Genomic DNA, 22,360 nt, shown 5'->3' with positions numbered 1-22,360 from the left:
GGTTTGTATAATTGTATGATTATCTCAAGGCACATATTTTTGCTTCTTTTTTTTTTGTTTGATTATAATGTTATTTCCTACTTGCAACTGTTACCAATAAAAAATAGTACCTAGTATTTAAATTGAGGAATTTGAAAGGAAATGTATGGAGTCATTGGATGAAAATGGAGAAGTATGGAGCCATAATTTTCCAATACCAAATGGGGTTTGTACACAACCAAAGCAAATTCACAAAAAGAGCATGATCCATTAAAGGTTGGTATTAAATAATCTGCGTTAATGCCCCACTCTATTCCTGGGCTTAACATCATTACCAAAAATTCAAACAGCAGTTCCCTGTGAGAGCAATCTGCGGCCTAAGACACTGTGCTCAAAGGAGCCTTAGTCCGTAGAATCCCATGTTGAAACCCACGTGAAGGAGAAACTTGAAAATGGGCCTCCAGTGCATATCTAACTTAACCAGCAGAGCTGTATGGATCAACGATTTCCTTGCTAACAGAAATGTCTTCCGAGACCGGTACTTGGCCATTAAAGGTTCAATTCTATGCCAAAAAAGAAAGATGCCTGGCGAACAATTTGGTTCTAATAGAGCATTGTATTGCGATGGTCATAACAGCAAAATTTACATAACTGGTGTGTACTTACCATTATAAATAGCCATTTTTTGGCCCATTTGTGTCTTTCCCTTTTACTTTCTGGTCGCCAACCTGCTACCTAGGTACAGCCGTATAGGTTGTTCCATGTAGGAGGGCAAGTGAACTACTCCAGCCATCTTGATTCTCTATCCTACATTCAAGCATCCATCTTTAATGACAGACCTAACCTATAGTTTAAAAGACAAACAAGGAGCAAGGCAAGAAAATTGGGAATGAAAGTCTAAATAACAGAAGTCAATTGAGTACCTACATAACAATTACAGCATCTCATACAATGAACTTGCAATGCTTCGTGCACATTGCTGAACTCAGTTCAGATACTATACGTGGCCAACAGCACCACAATCAGCTCAGTTGAAAACTCAGAACTTTCTGTGCTACTATCAGGTCAATCATGGCACAGCACTTGCAATATGATAATACAGGTTGGCAAGGGAGTCAGAAACTGTCATGCAACAATTTTCTAGCATAAGCAACTATACTCAGAAAAATGCAGCAAGAATCAAGATATACATTAAATTATGACATTATGAATAACAGCAGCCCAATTCCTAATCATGGACACACTCCACAAGCAATCTCCCTAGCTCCACTGAAAAGTTCAAACATGGCATAAAAATTATGATTTACACAGATTCATTACACTAGGATTGTTATTAGAAGGTTGGGATATACCAAATTCCTTAATTGAACTTAGAATTGTGAACCATAAATTTAAAAACTGATCGCATGATGTAGCATCAGATTTTTAACAGTTCCATTGTAAAAGATCTCCAAAAGAATAGTGCCTACTTACATATTCACCATTTCAGTCTTACTTTGACCAAGGTCAAACCATAGAAAACAATTTTTAACCATTAAACTGGAGCATCCTTCACTTGCAATAATCAATTGCAAGATTAAGCTGCAGTGCGTTATGCCAAAAGTTGAGTGAAGCAGAAATATCTTCCACAAACACCATAAATTTCTTGAAGAATCTAGATTTTCCTTTTTAAAAGTTACAAATTAATGCAAAGGAAAAATCTGCTTTTAAAATTTTTATCAAAAAGAAGTTTTCCTATTGAATCTTAAATAAGTAGCAATCAAAATGATCACCTTAGCGCCTATTCCCAAGGGACTTTTCAATAAACAGTCAAGTCCCAAAGCTCCCATTGTGTGAAGGCTTCAGCTTTACATAAATAATGTTAGCATAAGAATGTTTCAGACAAGCCTAAATTATATATTTCCAACTAAGCAACAATATATGGGCAAAAAGTACCTTCTGGACGATGAAGATTCATCAAACAACTAAGCCACTATGTTAAAGTGATACTTGGGATGATTTTTTGAAGCAATCTGCATGGTTGGTTAAAACCTGAATCGGTGTTACTCAATAGGCAGGTAAGCTCATTTTCCAGAATAGAATATGCTTCTGAAAATGCCTGCATTACAAAATATTTTATTTATAAGACATAATAGAGAAATTTTAGTAATCACACAATCGCATTTCTGAAAAGCATCATTTAATTGTTGTTACATCCCATACTCAAACAGTTACATATTAATGCTACCAGAAAGATTATGCTCATAGAGATATGGCTTAACAATGTACCACAATTTCTATTAATATTTGTATCCTATACATTCCATAGAGTAGTAAGCCAAGCCCTTACTTACTAAAAGTGTCAATGTCTTCCCAAAACTTTTCTCTTACAGTGTTACTACTATTTTGTATAAGGCCATTATGTGCCTTAATTGAAGAGATAACCACACTGCAATCCACTGATTCTTTTCTCAGAAGCAAGTTAAGAATTATTTTTTTCCTTTTCTCCTACTTAAAGCTATGGTAAAACTTAAAGAAACATTTTATTTGTAAATAACTGTAAAGACAACCTAACAGCAGTAATCATGCCATGGCCAGTTACCTGTCAAAAGCTAATGAATCAAAACCCATTCTTAGACTGACCTTGATACACTGATGTATCCGGAAGCAATTTCTCCCAACATTATTTGTTGGAAAAAGAGGATCGTCAATGTGTATAGGATCAATGCTACAATAGAAGCATCAAATCATCAGCATTCAATAGAAAGGATAAGAATATTGAGAAGCAGCCATGTTATAAGCAGTTCCCAGCAAATGAAAATATTGCTATTACCTATAACCCCTCTCTCTGTTTATATATACTCCACTTCCCTGCACAGAAATACGCATTTGTCGTGGATCAAACACATTCCTGTGCCATCAGGCATTGAAATAATAAATCATTAATGTTCATAAACATTTTACAGTACAATAGCAGTCAGGAAACTGTTTTCAACTACCACAGAAATAAAAACAACATTGGAAGCTTTTGACTCACCCAAAGAAGTAAAGAAAATCCATTAGAAGGCTTCCAAAGTTCTGCAAGAAACACTGAGTTCAAGTTAGGCAAAAGCAGTTGTTTATTACCACCAGCACAAAGGAGACACAGATAACAAAAACTTAAGTTAAAAAAGAGCATTAAAAGATTTCGTCTCTGAACCAGATCAAATATCAATATCCTTTTATAATATCAAATCCATACTTCAATTCTCTAATCAATAATCTAAACTTGCCAGTAGAGGGTCTTTCCGTTCATCCCACCAAACTGTCCCCCATATTGATGGCAATATTAAGTATAAAATATTACAAAAAAGAATGGTACAGCATTGGCATTAGGTAAGCTCTCAAGTTAAACGTTCAATGCGTAGAATAACATTTTCACCTCCCACCTCCAGATTAAACCACTGTAAAACAGCTCCACAAGTTGCATCAGAATATCATCATTCAATTTATCAATGTTGAATCAAAGAACAATTTCCCTCACTACAAAGAACCATTTAAAAGAGATATTTCAATCCCTATGGTAATAGCATGAATTAAAAATTTATTCCCGTCCAGCAAAATGAAAAATGTGAAGATAACTGAAAGCTATAAGCACTCAAACATCAGTAAAGAAAAGAGAAAAACATAAAAACAATTTAAAGTACTAAGTTACTTGGTTGATAGGCCGTCCAAGATGATGCTCATGCTGTAGAAAACGTGTAATAAGTAACACCTACAACATGTATGAAATAGCAAGCAAATAAATACAAACTCAATGACTTTATCATCCAATAAATAAACTGTCCTAGCCAGTGGCAGATTAAAGTGGAACTTCAGTAAACGCATTAATATCTATGCAAAAGTTAGCAGAAAGCTATGAAGAAAGTCAATGTCTTCTTTATCTTTATTTTCCAACTTAAATCTTGCAGCTGAAAATTGAATGGCTCAGGTAATGGATAAAGCAGTTATATCTACAGTTAAGCTGCAAATAAGCTTAAATTTCAGAATTAGGGTGCATTGTTCATAGCTACACAGCCAATGCTCACCCAACTTATAAGTCTTAAGAATGTCAAAGTAAACTAACAAATACAGCTAGAAGAAAGTGCTCTTAAACTTAGATTATTAAGCTAATCTGTAAGAAGATCTTATTGTAGTATGTAAATATACTTGCAGATACATAAGCAGGATGGTCAAATCATAAATTTCTATGGTAAATTGGTTAGAAACAATGTCTCAGTTCTTTTCTACACACAAACATTACTCACCAGGCAATATGAACTTAAGCCACCAGAGTAAGACTGATCCAGGCTACGATCTGCTAAGAACTGTTTTAGTACCAAAGCAAGAGGTGTAGCAGCCGGAAATTGCTCAGTCAGCTCCTTCACCTGCAAAGAACAATTTAAAATGTACCAATAATTATAAAATAATAACCACGCAAAACATCTGAATCTAATATGTAGAATTATAGAGCTGTGTGACAAGAATGAGAAACAGGAAATGCCCAAAATCAAATTAAAAGATGAGAACAGGAATGAATACCCTAAATCCATGTACACACTATGACTAGATACATTTGTCTCATTCTAAAATTTAGGACCTTAAAGTTGGAAAACATTAGTAAAACGAACACCACAAAAGCTCATAATGTCACTGATGGTCAGTCAATAATCTTATTCTGAAATCCAACATTGACAAACATAAGATCCTTGCTAGTAACACATATTAAGCGGTTGAAGGGGGACAAAATGGCAGCGTTTACAGATAGACTCGTAAAAGAAGTTGATTGGAATCCTGTTGAGGATGTACAAGTAATGTGGGAAAATATTACAGCCGGAATTCAAAGGGTTGCTAAAGAGACACTTGGGGAATCTAGGGGTAAGGCACCATTAGGAACGGAATCTTGGTGGTGGATCGAGGATGTGAAAAAGGCAATTAAAGCTAAGTGGGAGTGTTATAAAAATTTATGGAATAATAAGGATGAGGAGAGTTATCGAAAGTACAAGGAAAAAAAAAAGGCAAACCAAGAAGGCTATTCAAGATTCAAAGAGTAGGATCCACGAGGAGTTATATAGAAAACTAGAGACAAGAGTTGGAGAAAAAGAACTGTTCAAAATTGCTAAGATGAGGAATAAGAAGAGTAGAGATCTTAATGGCATTAGATGCATCAAAGGCAAGGACGGAAGAGTTTTAGTGAAGGATGAGGAGATTAAAAAGGGATGGAGAGATTATTTTGATAATCCCTTTAATAGCAATTTTGAGCATGATATAGGTGGGTCGTACATAACTTCACATGATGTAAATCATGTGTTTAGACGTACTATTAAAAGCTACGAAGTTAAAGAGGCTTTGAGAATGATGAGATTAAAGAAAGCTGTAGGACCATTTGGAATCCCGATTGAAGTTTGGAAATGCTTGGGTGAAATAGGGATAAAATGGTTGAAGGATCTTTTCAACAAAATTTGGCGTAGCCAAAAAATGCCAAAAGAATGGAGGAAAAGCGCACTCTTGTGCCTTTATACAAGAATAAAGGTGATGTACAAGATTGTTTGAACTATCGAGAAATAAAGCTTATGAGTCATACTATGAAACTTTGGAAGCGAGTAATTGAATGTAGGTTACCAAGTGAGGTCATTATTTCCGAAAACCAATTTGGGTTTATGTTAATATGCCCCGCAACAAAGGCGATCCACCTTTTGAGGCTTTTATTGGAGGGTTTTTGGGTGAGAAAGAAATATCTACTTATGATATTTATTGACTTGGAGAAAGCATACGATAAAGTTCCTCGAGAGGTGCTTTGGTAGGCCGTAATGAAGAAAGGAGTACCTTTAAAGTACATCAACATAGTTAAAGATATGTATAAAGGAGTGGTAACGAATGTGAGGATGGTTAAGGGCATGACAGATAGCTTCCCTATTACCTCAAGATTACATCAAGGCTCAACACTAAGTCCTTTCCTTTTTGCATTAGTTATGGACGAACTTACTAGACGTATCCAAGATAAGGTGTCATGGGATATGTTATTTGCTAATCATATAGTCTTAGTTGCTGAAACTTGTGATGCCCTTAATACGAAATTAGAATTATGGAAGAGTACATTGCAGTCTTAAGGTTTTAAATTGAGTAGATCTAAAAGTAAATATATGGAACTAAAGTTTAGTAGTCACAAGAAAGTGGGTACTAGTGTGATTAAATTGGATGATGAGGGAGTACCAAAGAGTAGCCAATTTCGATATTTGGGATCAATTATTTAGAGTGATACTAAGATAGAAGCAAATATCAAACATAGGATTCAAGCAAGATAGGCAAGGAGGCACTTAAAGTTAAAAGCGAAATTGTATAAAACAACTGTAAGGCCTGCATTACTATATGAAACTAAGTGTTAGGCTGTTAAGAAACAACATGAGAAGAAAATGAACGTAGCAGAGATGAGGATGCTTGGATGTATGGTAAGACTAGAAGAGACAAAATCAGATATGAAGAGATTCGAGAAAAATTAAGGGCTGTTCGAATAAAAAAGAAGATGAGAGAGGGCCGTTTGCAATGGTTTGGACATATAAAGCGTAAGCCTAGCTATGCACCGGTTAAGAGAATTGAGTCTTTAGATCTAGAAGAGATCAAAACATCTAGAAGCAGACCACGAAAGATATGGATGCAAGTAATTAAAAACGATATGATGGTCAAAATATTAGATGAAAAATGGTTGTTGATAGAAATTAGTAGCGCAAGAAGATTCAAACTCAAACTTAACCTGATTCTCTTATTAAGTTTTTCATACAGCCGACCCCAGAGTATGGGATATAAGGCTTAGTGTGTCGTTGTTGTTGTTTGCTAGTAACATCCTTCATCAAGCAATAGTTAAACAAACATTCTCCTTAATTTTCCAGGAAAGAGGCTACAATTTAGCAAATAGAAGCATATGCCATGGGCTCCAATGTCAGACAAAATACAAAAGATCAGCATTTATGGTGAAGTTAAATTCTTGTTACCAGTTCTGTAGTTTGGAGTCCTGTATGTGATGGAGACTTGAAACTGATGTCTAGACGAACTGACTTGACATCCTTCATATTGCCATAATTTATTTGTGAGCACTTAGGTGAAGCAGAGTCTTCTAAGGCAACAGTGTCAGAATGAGCATGGTTGCAATGTTCAGCAGTTTTATCTATTTGCTCATTTGTGGGTGATTGTACATTAGAGGCCGCAGAAGTTATGAGGTCATCAGGAACTTCTACCACAAGCATAATTATAGGAATCTGAATGCCATAAAGATAACATTATAAGGAAAGAGATGGAAAGAAAGGAGTACAGATAAAAACGAAGACTAAATCCAACAAGACAAGGCATTACAGCTGTATTTTCCACTGTCTTCAGAGAATCATTCTTTACCCATTCCTGGTTGGCAAGGCACCTGGCAGCATGCTGGAAAATAAATGTAACACTGTCAATCTTCCAAAAAGCTATGTTAAAATATCAGATAATAACATAAATTTCACATAAATATTGCACGGGAAAATCAAGTACACAGATGCAAAATTCAAGCAAGCCATGCGGCAGTGCATCAAGAGCTAAATATAACTGCTGGAGGGGTATCATAAGTTATATTACACATAGAGAGGAACAATGGAAAATTCAAATGATGCCAGTACATTAATTACGAAGAAGAAAAGCCATAGTAAGTAACAGGAAGTACTATACTACAAAATCAAGAATCCTAATTCAATGTCTACTACATGGTAAGTAAACAACATTTATTATAGCCTTTTCTTAAAAAAGGGAGAAAGAGAATTAACAAATATAAAGAAAATGAAGTCCAATACACATTTACTAGATATTTCGATTTCTATGTAACTCAAAAGCAGTTCTGCCTAAGTTGAAATATAAAGAAAATGAAACAAAAAGTTCAACCTACAGCACAATCAATTACAATATTATTAATACCTGAAGACAAGTTTCTTTAATACCATTACGTCCTTCCAAAATCCCAGCTTCTTTGATAGGTTCCTAAAAACATGCCTGCAGATGAGTTTCTTGCCATAAATTATAAGCACATGATCAACAGAAAAATCCCCAAAGGCACTCACCAGATTCCTGACTGGAGGAAGACAAACCACGAGGTCCACATCACTTGTTGGAAGAGATAAGCCAGTTGCATTTGAACCAAAGACATTCGTCCTTGACCTAGGCCATAGGACTTGAAGGGACCTTGCAACCCGCTTGACAGCCCAATTAATGTATGGTTTACGAGCCATATTCTCTGCTGCAACCTTGCACATGAACACGTCATACAAACAGTCAGTAATATAGCAAAGCCTAGTAAATGAACAAATAAGACACAGAAAACTAGAAATTTCTTGTGCAAAATAATGTTCAAGATCATGGAAACAATGAACAGGATCAATCATTTTACTTTTTCCTCTTCTTCATTTTCTAGGGATCAATAAACTGCTTACCTGCTTGCAGAAAGAGTCGATTTCATCATTAAGGAGGCTGTGCATTGAAGAGAGAGATGCCTTTCGTGCTGGGCAGCTCTGTAACTCAGGTGGTTGCAGAGGAAACAATACATCTGGCTGCAGAATAATCACATAAATCCACAAATTTAATACACAAGCCATAACCGTCAGAAATGACATAATGTTGGTGCTATACATACATGTTCCTGATCACGAGCAAGCTGAGTCATTGCAATCAAACGGTCTTGCAACAAAGCACCAGGGAGGGGATGGATCATTGGATGGGCTGAAAGATTCTTACTTCTCCAAGAAGGCCAAACAACTTCAGTACCATCCATGCGGACACAAGCCTCCTCTGAGTTAGTTCCATCATGGTACAGTCCTCTCATACCCCAATGTCTTGGGCTAGAGCTACCAGATCTAACCGTTGGAAAACCCCTCTGTTTCCTTGAGTCACTCACAGGAGATGGTGGTGGTGGACGTGGAGCTCGAGGAACACACAACACCACTGGTGATGGGGGCCGTTTTATCCGAGGTTGTTCACGCCTAGTAGGAGGAACACATGGGCTCTTATGATCATGACCACGCTTAAAGTCAGATCTTGATCTGTCCCTTGATAAGTTTGGAATGATTATAGGACGCAAAATGGGGTAAGGAAGTGAATCCCCCGTTTTCCCTTCAACGTCACTAGATAAATTGGTCAAAGATCCAGAAGTTTCCTCCTCGGTTGCTGCATCTGGTGTTGCTGATGGAGAATGCAGCATTTTACCAGACACTTCATTTCCTGGCATAACATAACTAACTGCCTGATGTCCAGGACCCAATGGATCAAAAGGCGAACAAAATGGAGCAGCAGTTGGAGAAGTCAAACCATTGGTACTATAAGATGAAGAGAAAGCAACCATGTCATCAACAGCCCTACTCATGTCTGCTTCATGCCAGGCCCATGAGCTATCATCAGAGCTGAGGGATGGAGGTCTAGAAAACCCTGTCCCTGTTAGTTCAGAAGGATTCCAATACATCACACCCCCACCGAAGTATTGATTATAATCTATACTGGAAACAGCATGCACCTCAAACTCTTCCTCTGATATCCAGTGGCTGTCACATTCATCAGCAAGTTCTGGTGTATTTGCAAGATCTGGCAAGTCAAAGAAATCCCCAGAATACTTTCTCTCATCCTCAAGGCACTTTGTATTAAACTGAAAATTTTGAGAAGTAAAGCTCTGCTGAAAAGCAGTCTGTCGCCTTGAGATAAATCCAGAGTCATAACTGCATGTAATTGATGGTGCCAATCCAGAACCACTTCGTACCATAGGTGGCCAATCTAAACTCATTGGCATGGGACGAGGTAAAATTCGATTGCACCCACTTTCAATTGGAGGATTTCTTGCCTGATGCAAGTTGGGCACATAAGGTTGGCGGATGTGATTGTGCCAATTGTGACCAACATCCAGGTGCAATCTGTCTGTGGCAGCTGGAACATGTGAATTAATAGAAGGAAAATAAAAGGGAGCTACACTAGGCCACTCATATGAAAGGCATTGTGGAGAACTTGTGGGTGCAGTACTATAAAATTTTTTATCTTGCACCTGAATCACAGAAACTCCCTCTTTAACGTCAAGTGTGTTCACTGATACATCAGAAGTTGAATTTTCCAGAATTTTACTTGCTGTAAGAGAATTTTGTATGTTGATGCCTTCACCAGTGAAAACACAAACAGGTTCTAGGACAACAGGAGGTAAAACATCACATTCTACCCTACAATTTGAATCCTCTTGTCTGGTAAGAATAATTTCATTCACGGTTATATCTTTTGAGTTCTGCTGACACCTCGTACCCATATGATGGTAATCATTAGTGGAACCAACCTCATGATCTTGCACATGCACGGCAATATCCTCCCTGAAAAGCTGATTATCTGGTCTACTAGGACTTGAAGTTGATTCAAGAATGTTACTATGACTCATTGTAACAGTTGGAACACCCTCTTGTACACTTAAATTATTAAATACCCCTTGGGAATTTGTAGACTCATCTTGAAAAGCCAAAGATGTAGAAGAAGACTCTGTGACTGCCTTCTTGGAAGATTTTACTTCAGTTGCATCATTGATGCAAGAGTGTTTGTTCTTATTTTTTTCCTTCCGACTCTTCCTTGCAGCAGCTCGTCCCTTTCCACCAACCAATGATTGGGTATGTTCCTGATGACAGAGTACCAGTTAAAACAGTATTTAAAATTTTAAAAATTAACAAAAGAATACCATACAAATGAAAAATTGTGCGACCATTTCCATTGGTGATGGAGTTTTTTTGTTTATATCTTTATCATGAGGTACAAGACACATCTTGATGGACTCCATCAAATCTGCTTTATTATTATGAGTCAATTTGTATTCAAGATCCTGACATAATACTAGAAACAGTTAAAATAAAACTTCTCAACACATATAAATGAATGAAAAAACACATCAAAAAGGGTTCCAATAAAGAAAAAAATACCTTAAGAGATTTTTTGGATGGAAGGTCATCCACCTCTGTCTTCAGCATGGGATTTTGCTTTTTTATGTTTCGGGGCTTTCCCTTTTTCTTACGGCTACATGCACTGAACTTATCCTTGGATTTATTGGACGAAGAGTTAAAATTTCCTTCTCCCAGAAGTTCAAGTTTTGTGCAATCAAGTGAAATTACCATGAGAAATCCTCGCAGTTTTCTTAATATACTATCAGTAATAGTACTTACAGAGCCTAATGCACTAAAAAATACATTTCCCATATCACACTCATTATGATGGCATGATAGCACCAAAGTAACAATATCCTGAAGCACAAATAAACTACTGAAGACATTGGCTACAGAAGTAGGTTTTCCAGAACGAGAATTTGCTGTAATATTTATGCCAAAACCCGCATCCTCCAGGGGTTTTGGGGTGGCGCCCAAAAGTTTTTCACTATAATTATACCTCATTGGCCGTTCCACTGTTCCTGCATTAAAAAGCCACATTTCATCCTCTGAGGCACTACCCGCTGCCTTCAGAACCTCGAGAATCTGAAAGCCCAATCAATAAAAAGTTAAGTCTCACTGTTCACAAAATTTTCAATACTACGGCAAGCAGCTAACAATTTTCAAAATTACAATTGATCCATCCCTGGGAAATCTTTAAAAGTATTCTATACACATCTTATTATAGTAAATCTAGGTAAAGAAAGATCCAAGTATGACACAAGCAATAACGACAAATCTTTCCTTGTATAGTATACATGCGAAGCCCCAAGATGATAAAGAGAGGAAATTATGAAAGAAATATAAAACTACAATTTAAGGTTCTTCTAAGCTCTCACAACGAGTTCCTATAATTAGTTTACCCTTAACCAGCCCTCCATAGTTAAACCTCCTATTCATCAACAAAACAAATTACTCTAGAATTCAATCAAACAGTAATTTCAGTCATCCATAATGATGGCAATTTCATAGGATAAAACCCATCATTAAATGAACATCAAGATAACTAAGTTTTAAACAATACCAGGGATTTAGCAGCTTTTCCCAAAATTGTAGTCAATACTTTGCTCCTTGTTGCATCACCCAAATTTACCCACCAATCCACACATCCTTTCTTCCTCCGATACACATTTGCTGCTACCCCTGCGGCCTTCACCTTCTCTTTCAACTTCACCCCTCTTCTCTTTCCATTATTACAATTCAACCACGCCAACCTCAACGCTACCTCTAATCTATTTACCACAAAACCCTCAACACTATAATACCCTTTTGATTTTAACCATTCTAATTCAACCCAATCGGATCCCAATTCGTTCTCTTCACCCCTCAAAAACGCACCGTTTGATACTTTATCCATGGTTTCAACAAACCGATCCACATTTTCAACTAACCCTTCAGTCACCGTAATCGAATCGAGACTACTCACCGAACACGAACAATCGTTGATTTTTTCGCCTTCTCTGGATCCGAACAACCGAACCGACTCAAAAACTCGCTGTTCCGACTCATTGGCCTCGGAAACCCTAGAGAGGAGACCGCGTGATTGTTTGTAACAGAGACCGGGAAGGAAAGGAGGATCACGTGAGGGAAGGTCGGGTAGGATAATGAAGAAGCCATGGCCACGTGTACGGAGCTTGCTAAGCATTTGGATGAGGAGTTGGGTGAAGTTGAAATCGACGATGGTGAGTTGAGCTTGACGTTGATGGACGGTGAGAGACGAGAACCATCTGAGGATTGAAGACCTAGGATTGTTGTTAGGGTTAGGGTTGGGATTTTGGGAGAGAGAATGGGAATTGTAGAGAGAGATGTGGGAAGTGAGTGAGTCGATGACTTGGTTCTGAGCCATCATCGAATTAGTCAGAGATTTAGACAATTGTTCGGGAGGAAAATTAGGGTTTGATTGGGACATTCTTGGACTCCTTTTTGTTTTATTTTCTTTGTCTGTCTCTCTGGAAGGCTTTGTTTTGTAGCAGAAAGAAAGACAAGGGAGCTTCTCGAGACGAAGGTAGGAAAGAAAAATGGCCAAGACAAGAGACGCTCGAGAGAAATTTGCGGGTAATGTTAGAAGATGGTTTTTGAGTTCCAATCCAGCCTAATCCGCCGAATCTCACATTTTCAGACATAATTTTGTGAGGATGTGCTAATTATGTTTAAATAAATAAAATTATAAATTTCAAAAATAAAAATTTAATAAAATAAATATCAATCAATTAATTCCTCAGATGGTATCCAGTTTTTTAAAATTACATATTCGAAAAACTTAAATGCGTAAATTAAATAGATAAGAAATTAAAGATTAAAGATAAATTAAAAGTTTATAAAAGTTAATAAACAAATGATAAAAAGTGGAAAAAATATATTAAACTTCGGCACTCTCAAAATGAAAGGTAGCAATTGGTTTCTTATTCAAGACATGAAGCATGGAGCAGCACTTTTTTGGAAAATTAGAAGTGTGGATTACTTTGTTACCTTAATCCAAATTTTAGGAGAAAAGAAAATGACAATTTATTAATCTGCCAGATACCAATCTCCAATTATTTTATTATGCTATAATTATTTTCAGATTTGACAAAAAGAAAAGAAATGAGGTACTACAACTAGTAGTTTAGACTTTAGATATTGAACCCAAAATAAATAAATTGTATTTCCAATTTCAGTTAGCAAGTAGCAACTTCTTCAAATTTATATGCGGAAGAGCCTCTTTTTGGCGCCTCTTTGCTCCATCGCTTAGCATGGCTCTGCCGTCTGCATAATGAATGAATCACTTCCTGTACACGAACGCAGTTACATGCCCATGTCAGGTCGGGGTTTCTCAAACTAAGGAATGGTCCCAAAACCAAGAGCATTCAGACCAATTCTTGGCCTAAAGTACACATGTAACAGGATAAAGAAGGTGTCACACCGCAATCAATGCCATCCCTAATTCCCCCATCATCTTTCCCCACAGCAAAAATGAGGCGATGAGAGTGGAGTATACCCATAACGATCAGCCGAATGAGGAATTAGAACATTTCCTTCACACCTCAAAGCTTGATTTCATGAAGGTCTTCCCCAGAATTAGGGTCAGCATAAATTGATGAAGGTTTACCTAGGGCTTCTCCAAGAGGTTTTATTTCCTTTGTGGTAGAAAGATTGGAAGCATCATTCAGGCTTCCACTCCAGGATGCAGTACGTCGAGAATTGCCATCTGACACTGCTGCTTCCCTTTTGCGCACAATATTATCCATGCTAGGAAACCGTTGCATGGTTGCTGATGATGACGATGATGATGATGATGATGATAGTGATGCAGATGCTGATATTGATGATGATGATGATAGTGTAGATAAATCTTGCTTAAAAGATATTGCTGGACTTTCATTGGTCAAGTCTGCTTCTTGCATGCTTTCCTTAGTGTTTTGAACAATCTCCTCAGTGGGGGTAACAGGAGAAGGGATGAAAAACTTGGGACTAGAACCAGCCACAGCTTTTGATGATGGAACAGAAGGAGACTGGAATAAACTTACAGGGCTGCCCCCACTCTTGTTGAATGTGTCAACATACCTGAAATAATTTTGAAATGGTTTGCTATCAGTTCAAGGAGAAAATTTTAGTTAAAACACTGACTAACAACTAACATAAAATTACTTTAAGAAAGAAAACACTCCAACAGCCACAAGCTAAGAACAAACACTCAAAAATACTAATAGTTAGATAAATCCCTAGTCCTCGTTCACCCCAAATGGTGAGAGCTCATAACAGCCTAATAAGTTAATTAAATGCCAATACCTTGAGCGTACACCCATACGTGCACGAGCAGAAAACTGGTTTGAACTGGGTGGGATTGGTGGAATTCCTGAGCTCCATTCAGAAGAGATGAGGCTTTTATTTTCACTAATTTTGTGAGTGCTTTCATTTTGGGGTGTATCTTTTATACTGAGATCATTCATGCCATTCTGGAAAGCTGTACTAGTGGGTGGAGGTGGCAAGGCTGCTTCCTCAGCTGGAGGCTCAGCTCCTTCCTCAACCCATCTCTTGAGCTTTTCATCATAGTAAAATTTGTTCTTCTCACCCAGTTTAGCCTGAAATGTTCAACATGGCATGCAGTAGAAGATCAATATTAAATTAAAAAAAGATACTTGTATTAAGAATCATTCAGAAATTTAGTTCACTACAAAGTACCTGACGGTCTGGTCGAGATCTTAGGACCAAACCAACGGTCTTTTGGAATAGCTGCGAGCCAAAACGACCAAAGCGAGAAGACCCACTTGACACTGCTACTTTTTCTTGTGTCCCAGATGATTTAACTTCATTGGATGAATTAACCTTATCAAAAACAAAGAACCACACATAAGATCACAGCCATTTGCTACACCCTTTGTCCCAATGAGGGAATAAATGAAGTGCTTAAGTGGGGGAGAGACAAACTTTTCTTTACACCACAATTGAAAGAAGAGAACTCAAGATTAACAATCTTTTTGCTTTTATATTTGATAACAAATAAATTTAAAGCGCTAAAACGAAAATGGCATTCGCATTTGCCTCGTGCATGATGCTCCTTGTAATTCAAATATGTCATATCATAGCAATGCTATCCACAGTTGTCAGCTAAAACCACAATGATAGAGGAAGAAGAAAATGTAACACCACCATAACTTTTGGATTGTTGAGACTTATCCTACCAAAAATTTAAAAATACAACTACTGCAACAAACTAGTAAATTACAATAGTCCTGAATACTATGAAAAAAAAAACAACAAACTATGATCTTCAACTTCAAAAATAAGATTCCTTGCATCCTTTAAACCTTTCTTTCAAATTCAGCCCCCTACCCTTCCCCAAAACAAAATTTCCAACTCCTCAACCTTATCCCACCAAATCCTTCGAACACAGCTACTGCAACACTCTCCTAAACTACACTAATACGGCATCATATGAACAAAAAAGAAGAGACATGATCTTCAACTTCAAGAACAAGCAAAAAACTTGTCCTGTCTTAAAACTTATCCCACCAAATCTTTCAAAGAAAACTATTCCAACACTCCCTTAAAACTTTCCTGAATTAAAGTCTAGGGGGTGTTTCCATTGCAGTGAATCACATTGCCAAATCCCAGGCAAACCATCACTGTCCCAAGGATTCACGATGGACTGAGGACAAGTGAAACTTCAGGGTCATGAAATTTTTTTCCAGATTAATTTAGTATAAAAATGGTTGCAAAAAGATTCCTTTGCATATGCGTGTGTAAAGAACTTCAATCCACAGCTATGTAAGCACTTACCTTTCTGTCGTTTTGACCAAAGGCTGGCTCAGAGATGCTTCTACTAGGCATGGTTGATAGGTCAGTCTGACCAGTCCATTCACTAATGGGTTCCATTGATACAGAAGGTATCAATGATGGCATGGCCATTGTTGATTCCACTGACGCAGAAGACTTTAGAGATTGCATGACCATTGTTGGTTGACTGCTAGATGCCATTGAGCCCCCTGGTTGGTGAGAAAACTCATTTCGATGAACACTGCTATAAGATGTTGAAGGAAGAGGTGGAGGTTGGCCTCCAACAACACGATGAGCAGTATTATCAAAGAAGGTGAGCAATTTACCCACCAGTTTAGTTGGAGCCAAATTCATATCATAGCCACCCTGTAAATTAAGTTGTCTTCTTATTTCTATAATAAAGAAAGAAAGATTATGTAACCTAATGCCCAAGAGATACCTGCTGGTGGAATCTTAATCGTTCCTCAAGAGAAGACACTAATTGTTTCCAAGCCTCTACTTCAGGTGTTCGGCCAGTTTTCAAAGACTTCAAAATGGCTTGACAGTATCTGAACCATCATGTAAACAAAAGAGGCTCAATCTAAATCAGTGACAACCATCAACAAAATAATATAAGTACCTCAGACTTACTTCAAAGAATCAGCCACTTTTCCAACTTCAGCCAGCATGTAAGCATAAATAAGCTTATATGGCTGAAAAGGTAGGAGGAGAAACTGAGAATTTCCAAGCACCTTTGAGTATTCATATAGTTCTGTCCTCTGCCCAGATATTTAAAAGGCTAGTTAAAAGGTGCTACCAGGGATGGTGTCGATAAAAAGATTTGCAAAACATTATATGTGAAACAAATAGTTGGTCAAAATTCAAATTAAGAACTACACCACAAGAGCCAAGAGAAGGGAACTAGGTCTAAAATATAAAACAGTTTTGCATGCCAGAGACAACAAGAGAGGCTCAAATAAAAAAAGTTATCAGTAAGTTAAAAGCATGCAGTACAATAAAGGTCAACAGCTGCATCATTATTTGAATAGTTCTACCAATATCAAAAGAAATGGTAATGCTTAGATACCTGAATAGCCTCAGGACTAACATACGTTCGTGGACAATTCCAGTGATCAGCACCAATAAGACAAAGTCTAGCACCGTCTGAATATGGCTCAAAGTTGGCTTCTGCAACTAAATAGCATATGTGAGCAGCAGCAGCCTGTGCAATTGATTTTGAGGACAAAGAGAAATTACTCTGGTGAACACAGGGAAAGGAAAAAGACAAGTTGGGAGGGGTAGGAAGAGATAGAATGACTTAACCCAGTAAAAACTATATGTAACCTACCTCACCCCTCTCTTTCCATAAGCAATCTCCAAGATGAATAATAACAAGTTCATCATCTTTTGTTCTGTTAGCTGTTATGATGGCTAAGTTCTCCTCCCATCCATCCAACATATTAGCTCCAATCTATAGTACAAAATACATATTTGAACAAGCTAAAGAAAAAAAAAGGTTCAAAAACTCTAAGACAGCAACAGGAAAAAATACAAAAATTGAGAATGATCTTTTCTGTGAAGGTGCTCAAATTATATACACCTTTCCAGGCTGGTTAGGAGTATTTACATAACCAGGGAGATTGCTACTGGGGGAAATTGTGGAAAACACATCTGCAGGTCGACCTCCAACTAGTAGGCATAATGTCCGCAATGGTGATCCAGCTATCAATTGCTTGAGTGCCATTAGCTTAACTGTATCACCATAAAACTGGATACATTCGTAATTTCAATATCAGCAAGCAGAAATCAAGTCTCAAATCCTTACAGGTCAATTCAATACCAATGAAAAATAGATCAACCATGGTAGATACTGAACATATACAATAGAACAATAAATATTAGTGAAATGTGACAAGAACCTGATCACCAAGCTGAGATGCAATAACAAGAGCTGGTCCCCACAGTTGACCTTCTTGTGCAAATTCTAATGCTTCCTTCTTTCTACCAGAGACAAGAAGCCTCTGTACCTCGAGAGCAGTAGCCTGAACCAATAATAGATGCCAATTATGTAAACCATCAATGAAGTTTTTTTTTTTAGGAAAAGGCAATGACAAAAAAATTCAGAATTACAAGGAACCAGAAAATGTAGGCTATCCATACCTGCATCTGTGCTTCTGAGGGCAAATTCTGCAAGCAGTGCATGACAGCACCATATGCACTCAAGTGCACTCCCTTCCCTTTCACAGAAACTAAAAGCGTAGCAATGGCTAACTCTGGGTAATCACTCTCCTGAAGTTACACAAAAAGGATAGAAAGGAAAAAAGAAGAAAGAGAAAGAATAATAGAGGGTCGGCGATTAGTAGTATGTCCATGAGATAATTGCATAGTAACACAAAAAAGGGAATTAAACATTTAGGAGTAATTCACCTTCAAAGTTTGGTCAGTGCCAAAAGGAGACCTAAGTTTTCCATAGTACTGACATGAAATTTTCAGCAAAGACAAAAGCAACATCAAAACTTCTCCTCTATAGCCCATGCCTGAAGATTCACAGTTTGCAATCCTTTCATCAATCCACTTATACAACTCTTTATTTCCAATATTCCCACCAACCAAAGGACCAGGTAAAGATTGCTGGCATAATGTACGAAAGTAATCATGGGCACCAAATCCGAAGCTAGAAGCATTACTGTTGTCCATGACAACTTCCATCAAATTTAGTACACTGACCACACCTCCAACAGAGCCCTTCACACCAAAAAAAAAAAAAAGATCTCTACAGTAGCAGCAGAATTGTAACAAAGAGAAACTAAAACTACCTGAAATGAAGCAAGAAAAGAATATGCGCTACCTGGTTTCCATATGCCGCGGTAGAGTGAGACAAACTGTTGTTTATCATGACAACAAGTTTTCCACCAAATCCAAAAGTAACTAGAGCATGTGGAGGCCGTCCAGCAGAAGACCTTCCCTCATTGGGTGAAGAAGAAAATGAAGCACCAATTTGAAGTGGCTGTCGAGGATTAATTCCCGATTGCTGAGCATCAGTGAAAGCAGGTCCGAACTGCATCTGTTGGTCTGGCTGAGCGGTTGTCTGATTACTAAACTGAGAATAACCCCAAGCTGGAATAAAGCTCTGAAACCTAGAAATCTCACCACCGTGAAGAAAAGTCTGACTTTGCTGTTTATAAGGAGCAACTGATCTAGAAGGTTCAAATCCATTTTGTTGCTCTGCATGGTTATCTACATTATCTGAAGGACTGTAAATGTTTCCTAATTGCTTGTTTTCAGAAGAAATGTCTGTTCCTATGTTGGAAACTGAGTAAGCTTGGAAACTATTTGAATTTTGCTGATGATAGTTGCTTGCAGATTCACCCTGATTCATAAAAAGGTCTTGACTACCCAAAGTTTGAGACTCATAGCTTTCACTATTCTTATTCTGGTATTGTTGATCATAATCTACGGTTGCTGGCTGATCTACAGCTGGAGTGTAAGACTCCATCATCTTCCATTCTTGAGCAATTGTATCATAGTACCAACCAGGGTACTGGGGATCAAACACCATGTGTGCAGGGTACTCCACATTTCCTTGTGAAGTCTGATTCCAGTTAGAGGTATTTGAATTCCCAAAATCCCCAGCTAAAGTTCCCACAACAGACTGAGTCATTTGCTGCAAAGAATGAACGTCCGTTTTGTTATTTGAAATAAGATCATCACTATCTGACTGTGTCACACCAAAACTCTCCTGTGAATTCATGGTTGTATTCAGGTCATATCCCTCCACCTGATACCATTGCCCAGTACTAGGGTCATATCTCCATCCTGGGTAAAGATTTTCCCAGTACTGACTATTGCTTAAATCTTGCCCATCTATATTTTGTTCAGATCCCATGCTATAGTATTGCACATCATTACTTTGCAGATGACTGGAAGAAGCCAAATCAGAAACTGAATTCCCTGACACGCTAGCTGTTGCATTATATTCCACCAGCGAATCATCCTTATTCCCCACTTCAGCAAAAGGGTCATCAGAATTATCCCCCAAATCATTAAAAGTTTCCGAGTATGTCCTAAATCCACCACCACCGTGAACATTTGTATCAGAGTTAAACGTGCTCCATTGAACCTCTTTCACACCAGTACCGGAAGCTACATCACTCTTACTGTTAGCCGTATCCAACACACCCTCCTCTCCGGTCTTCATTTCACTATACTCCTTCACATTACTAGGTACCACTGAACCGCTCTCATTAGCAGCCACATTATCCTTATTAGCATCCAATAATGCCAAACTACCACCATCTTCTCCACTCTTTTCAGCTTCTAAACCAAAATCAACATCCTTTCCACCAGAATCAACTCCACCAGGACTCGTTTCACTAATAGTCAAATTAGAAAAAGCTTTCACTTCTCCGGTATCAGTAGCTTCAGCTACAAGATTACGGGTGGATCCCGTAAAATCAAAATCGTCATCATTGACCAATTTGTCAAAAAAATCCTCATCCAACTGATCCTCCACTTCAAATGTAGGAGATGCCATCTACAATTAAAAAAAAAAAAAACCCTAAACTCTTACTACTGATTCTCCAATTCACAATTCCACTTCCCTCCTATGAACTACACGACATTCTTTTCACTGCATAAATATTAAATATTAGTACAAAAAAAAAAAAAAAAAAACAACCCAAACCCATTTAATGCCTTAAAACAAAATTTAAAAAAAAAAATTAAATCAGTGATTTAGGGATTTAAAGATTTCTTTCTTCATACACAAAACCTGGTAAAAATCATCAAATAAAGAACCAATATAGGATATAATAGTAAGGAAATAGAAAAGAGATAGAGAGAGAGAGATCGAGTTACCTTGGCAGAGATAATTGGGAGAATAGAGAGTGGAAAGGAGATTTAAACAGAAATTGAGACAAAAAGTTGATTTTGGCGCAGTAGCGGGCAGATTGCAGCAACTCGTTAATTTTGCTTATTTTCTTCCGTGTGCTTCAATAAGACTTTTTGGCTGCACGTGCTGCCCTGCATTGACCGAAACCACCCTTTTGTTAAATATATGGGGTAGGCGACTGTTTGATTTTAGGTAAGAACATTAATTTATTTTTTTATTTAATCATTAATATAGTTTTATAGTTTTGTTTTTCACCTATGCAGAAATTTTTATGAAGTCGATGATTAATGTGTAAAACATTTAAAATTTTTTTTAACGCTGTAATAATAAAACCACGAAATAAAAAATCAAATGCTAAGTAATATGTTCTGATTTTTACCTTTTTTTTTTTTTACTGTCGTTATTGTCTTTTCAAATTAGGTATTATCTTCCACTACAACACAAATGCTTTGTCAATGGTTATCTTTTAGAAAATATAATGGTAAGTGTTAACGGTCAATAATGGTTAGTTTTAAGATTGCACTTAAAAAAAATATTTTCAACGTAAAAGTCTTGGCAAGCAATCTCTTTAATATAAAAATCCATTAAAACTGATTAACTTAACAAGTGGTTTAAATATATATTTATTAAAAAATATAAAATTTTCAAAAACAATCAAATAATAAAAAATATTTTTTTATTAAATTATCCAAACGTTAAAAAATATTAATATTTTGCAGAAAATATTTTAAAAGTCGATTTTCACGAAATTAAATGGAGTAACTTATATTCTTGTTGCACGATTAATTTTTTTTTTTGTTATTATTTTAAATTATTGGGCTTTGGACCTATGCCTAATGCAAATTTCTGGTTCAATCACCCAATCATTGTGGGTTTCATAGCTTTCATATCAGAACCAATGGGCTATATAGTCGTTTCATGGGCAACTGGGTATCACTTTTAACCGGGTTCATCTAGCGGATCTGGGAATGTGTCCCGCGGGAGAGCTTCCTGGCCCAAACTGATTCGATATAAACTATGGGTCCACTCAAAGGTTTTCTTTTTTTTTTCTTTCACTTATTACATATACTACCATATGAAAATTGTTGCAATAATTTAAATTGTTGAAGTGGAAAAGTCGACAGAAAAAGAAGTTGAATAGAAGGAAGAGAGTGATGCTTTCGGCTTTGACAGAGTCAATGCCCATATTGCAAGTTCATCGCACCAAGGGCAGTACTCCAAGACATGGAAAAGACATGAAACCAACTCCAGTACGTTTTGCTTTGCTTTTAAAAGAAGAGATTGTATGAGATGAAATTAACTGATACAC

At 37.1% G+C, this 22,360-nt stretch overlaps 2 protein-coding genes across 51 annotated transcripts; both read right to left on the bottom strand.

The window, feature by feature from the left end:
* Window positions 1-159: 159 nt before the first annotated feature.
* Window positions 160-13,048, bottom strand: MEE44 (Nucleotidyltransferase family protein). 50 transcript variants are annotated; one of them, XM_089749764.1, is made up of 20 exons: window positions 11,950-13,048; window positions 10,926-11,471; window positions 10,712-10,828; window positions 8,627-10,627; window positions 8,427-8,543; window positions 8,058-8,240; window positions 7,915-7,977; window positions 7,324-7,395; window positions 6,966-7,229; window positions 4,245-4,364; window positions 3,653-3,712; window positions 3,387-3,480; window positions 2,996-3,036; window positions 2,792-2,869; window positions 2,602-2,686; window positions 1,915-2,077; window positions 1,752-1,824; window positions 903-1,101; window positions 646-786; window positions 160-542 (listed from the first exon to the last, which is right to left on the bottom strand). In XM_089749764.1, exons 1-12 carry the CDS (start codon window positions 12,832-12,834, stop codon window positions 3,478-3,480), a joined length of 4,431 nt encoding a protein of 1,476 aa, XP_089605890.1. In that variant the 5' UTR covers window positions 12,835-13,048; the 3' UTR covers window positions 160-542; window positions 646-786; window positions 903-1,101; window positions 1,752-1,824; window positions 1,915-2,077; window positions 2,602-2,686; window positions 2,792-2,869; window positions 2,996-3,036; window positions 3,387-3,477. The 50 variants fall into 50 exon arrangements, with proteins under 50 accessions (XP_089605890.1, XP_089605868.1, XP_089605866.1 ...); XM_089749742.1 differs by lacking the exon at window positions 3,387-3,480 and having other exon boundaries at window positions 160-564; XM_089749740.1 differs by lacking the exon at window positions 3,387-3,480 and having other exon boundaries at window positions 160-564; window positions 907-1,101.
* Window positions 13,049-13,439: 391 nt separating this feature from the next.
* LOC111304587 (protein transport protein SEC16B homolog) lies at window positions 13,440-21,099 on the bottom strand. The gene is made up of 14 exons (XM_022901277.2): window positions 21,018-21,099; window positions 19,009-20,790; window positions 18,588-18,905; window positions 18,321-18,449; window positions 18,080-18,202; window positions 17,761-17,928; window positions 17,509-17,631; window positions 17,248-17,382; window positions 16,812-16,939; window positions 16,621-16,729; window positions 16,185-16,547; window positions 15,087-15,230; window positions 14,694-14,986; window positions 13,440-14,468 (listed from the first exon to the last, which is right to left on the bottom strand). Exons 2-14 carry the CDS (start codon window positions 20,692-20,694, stop codon window positions 13,949-13,951), a joined length of 4,239 nt encoding a protein of 1,412 aa, XP_022757012.2. The 5' UTR covers window positions 20,695-20,790; window positions 21,018-21,099; the 3' UTR covers window positions 13,440-13,948.
* Window positions 21,100-22,360: the final 1,261 nt, after the last annotated feature.

The sequence above is a fragment of the Durio zibethinus genome, chromosome 21 (assembly GCF_047325235.1).
Source record: "Durio zibethinus cultivar Kanyao isolate XHJ-2024 chromosome 21, ASM4732523v1, whole genome shotgun sequence".
In the NCBI taxonomy this organism is placed as follows: Eukaryota; Viridiplantae; Streptophyta; class Magnoliopsida; order Malvales; family Malvaceae; genus Durio; species Durio zibethinus.
This window is presented reverse-complemented; position numbering and strand designations above follow the sequence as displayed.

Coding starts and splice junctions, on each gene's coding strand:
- MEE44 (XM_089749742.1), bottom strand. CDS start 12,834: ATGTCCCAATCAAACCCTAATTTTCCTCCCGAACAATTGTCTAAATCT. Junction 11,472..11,949: donor GAAAAGCTGCTAAATCCCTG/GTATTGTTTAAA, acceptor TTGGGCTTTCAG/ATTCTCGAGGTTCTGAAGGC. Junction 7,396..7,914: donor TTAAAGAAACTTGTCTTCAG/GTATTAATAATA, acceptor TTTATTTTCCAG/CATGCTGCCAGGTGCCTTGC.
- LOC111304587 (XM_022901277.2), bottom strand. CDS start 20,694: ATGGCATCTCCTACATTTGAAGTGGAGGATCAGTTGGATGAGGATTTT. Junction 18,906..19,008: donor CCGCGGCATATGGAAACCAG/GTAGCGCATATT, acceptor TTTGGTGTGAAG/GGCTCTGTTGGAGGTGTGGT. Junction 18,203..18,320: donor CCTCAGAAGCACAGATGCAG/GTATGGATAGCC, acceptor TTATTGGTTCAG/GCTACTGCTCTCGAGGTACA.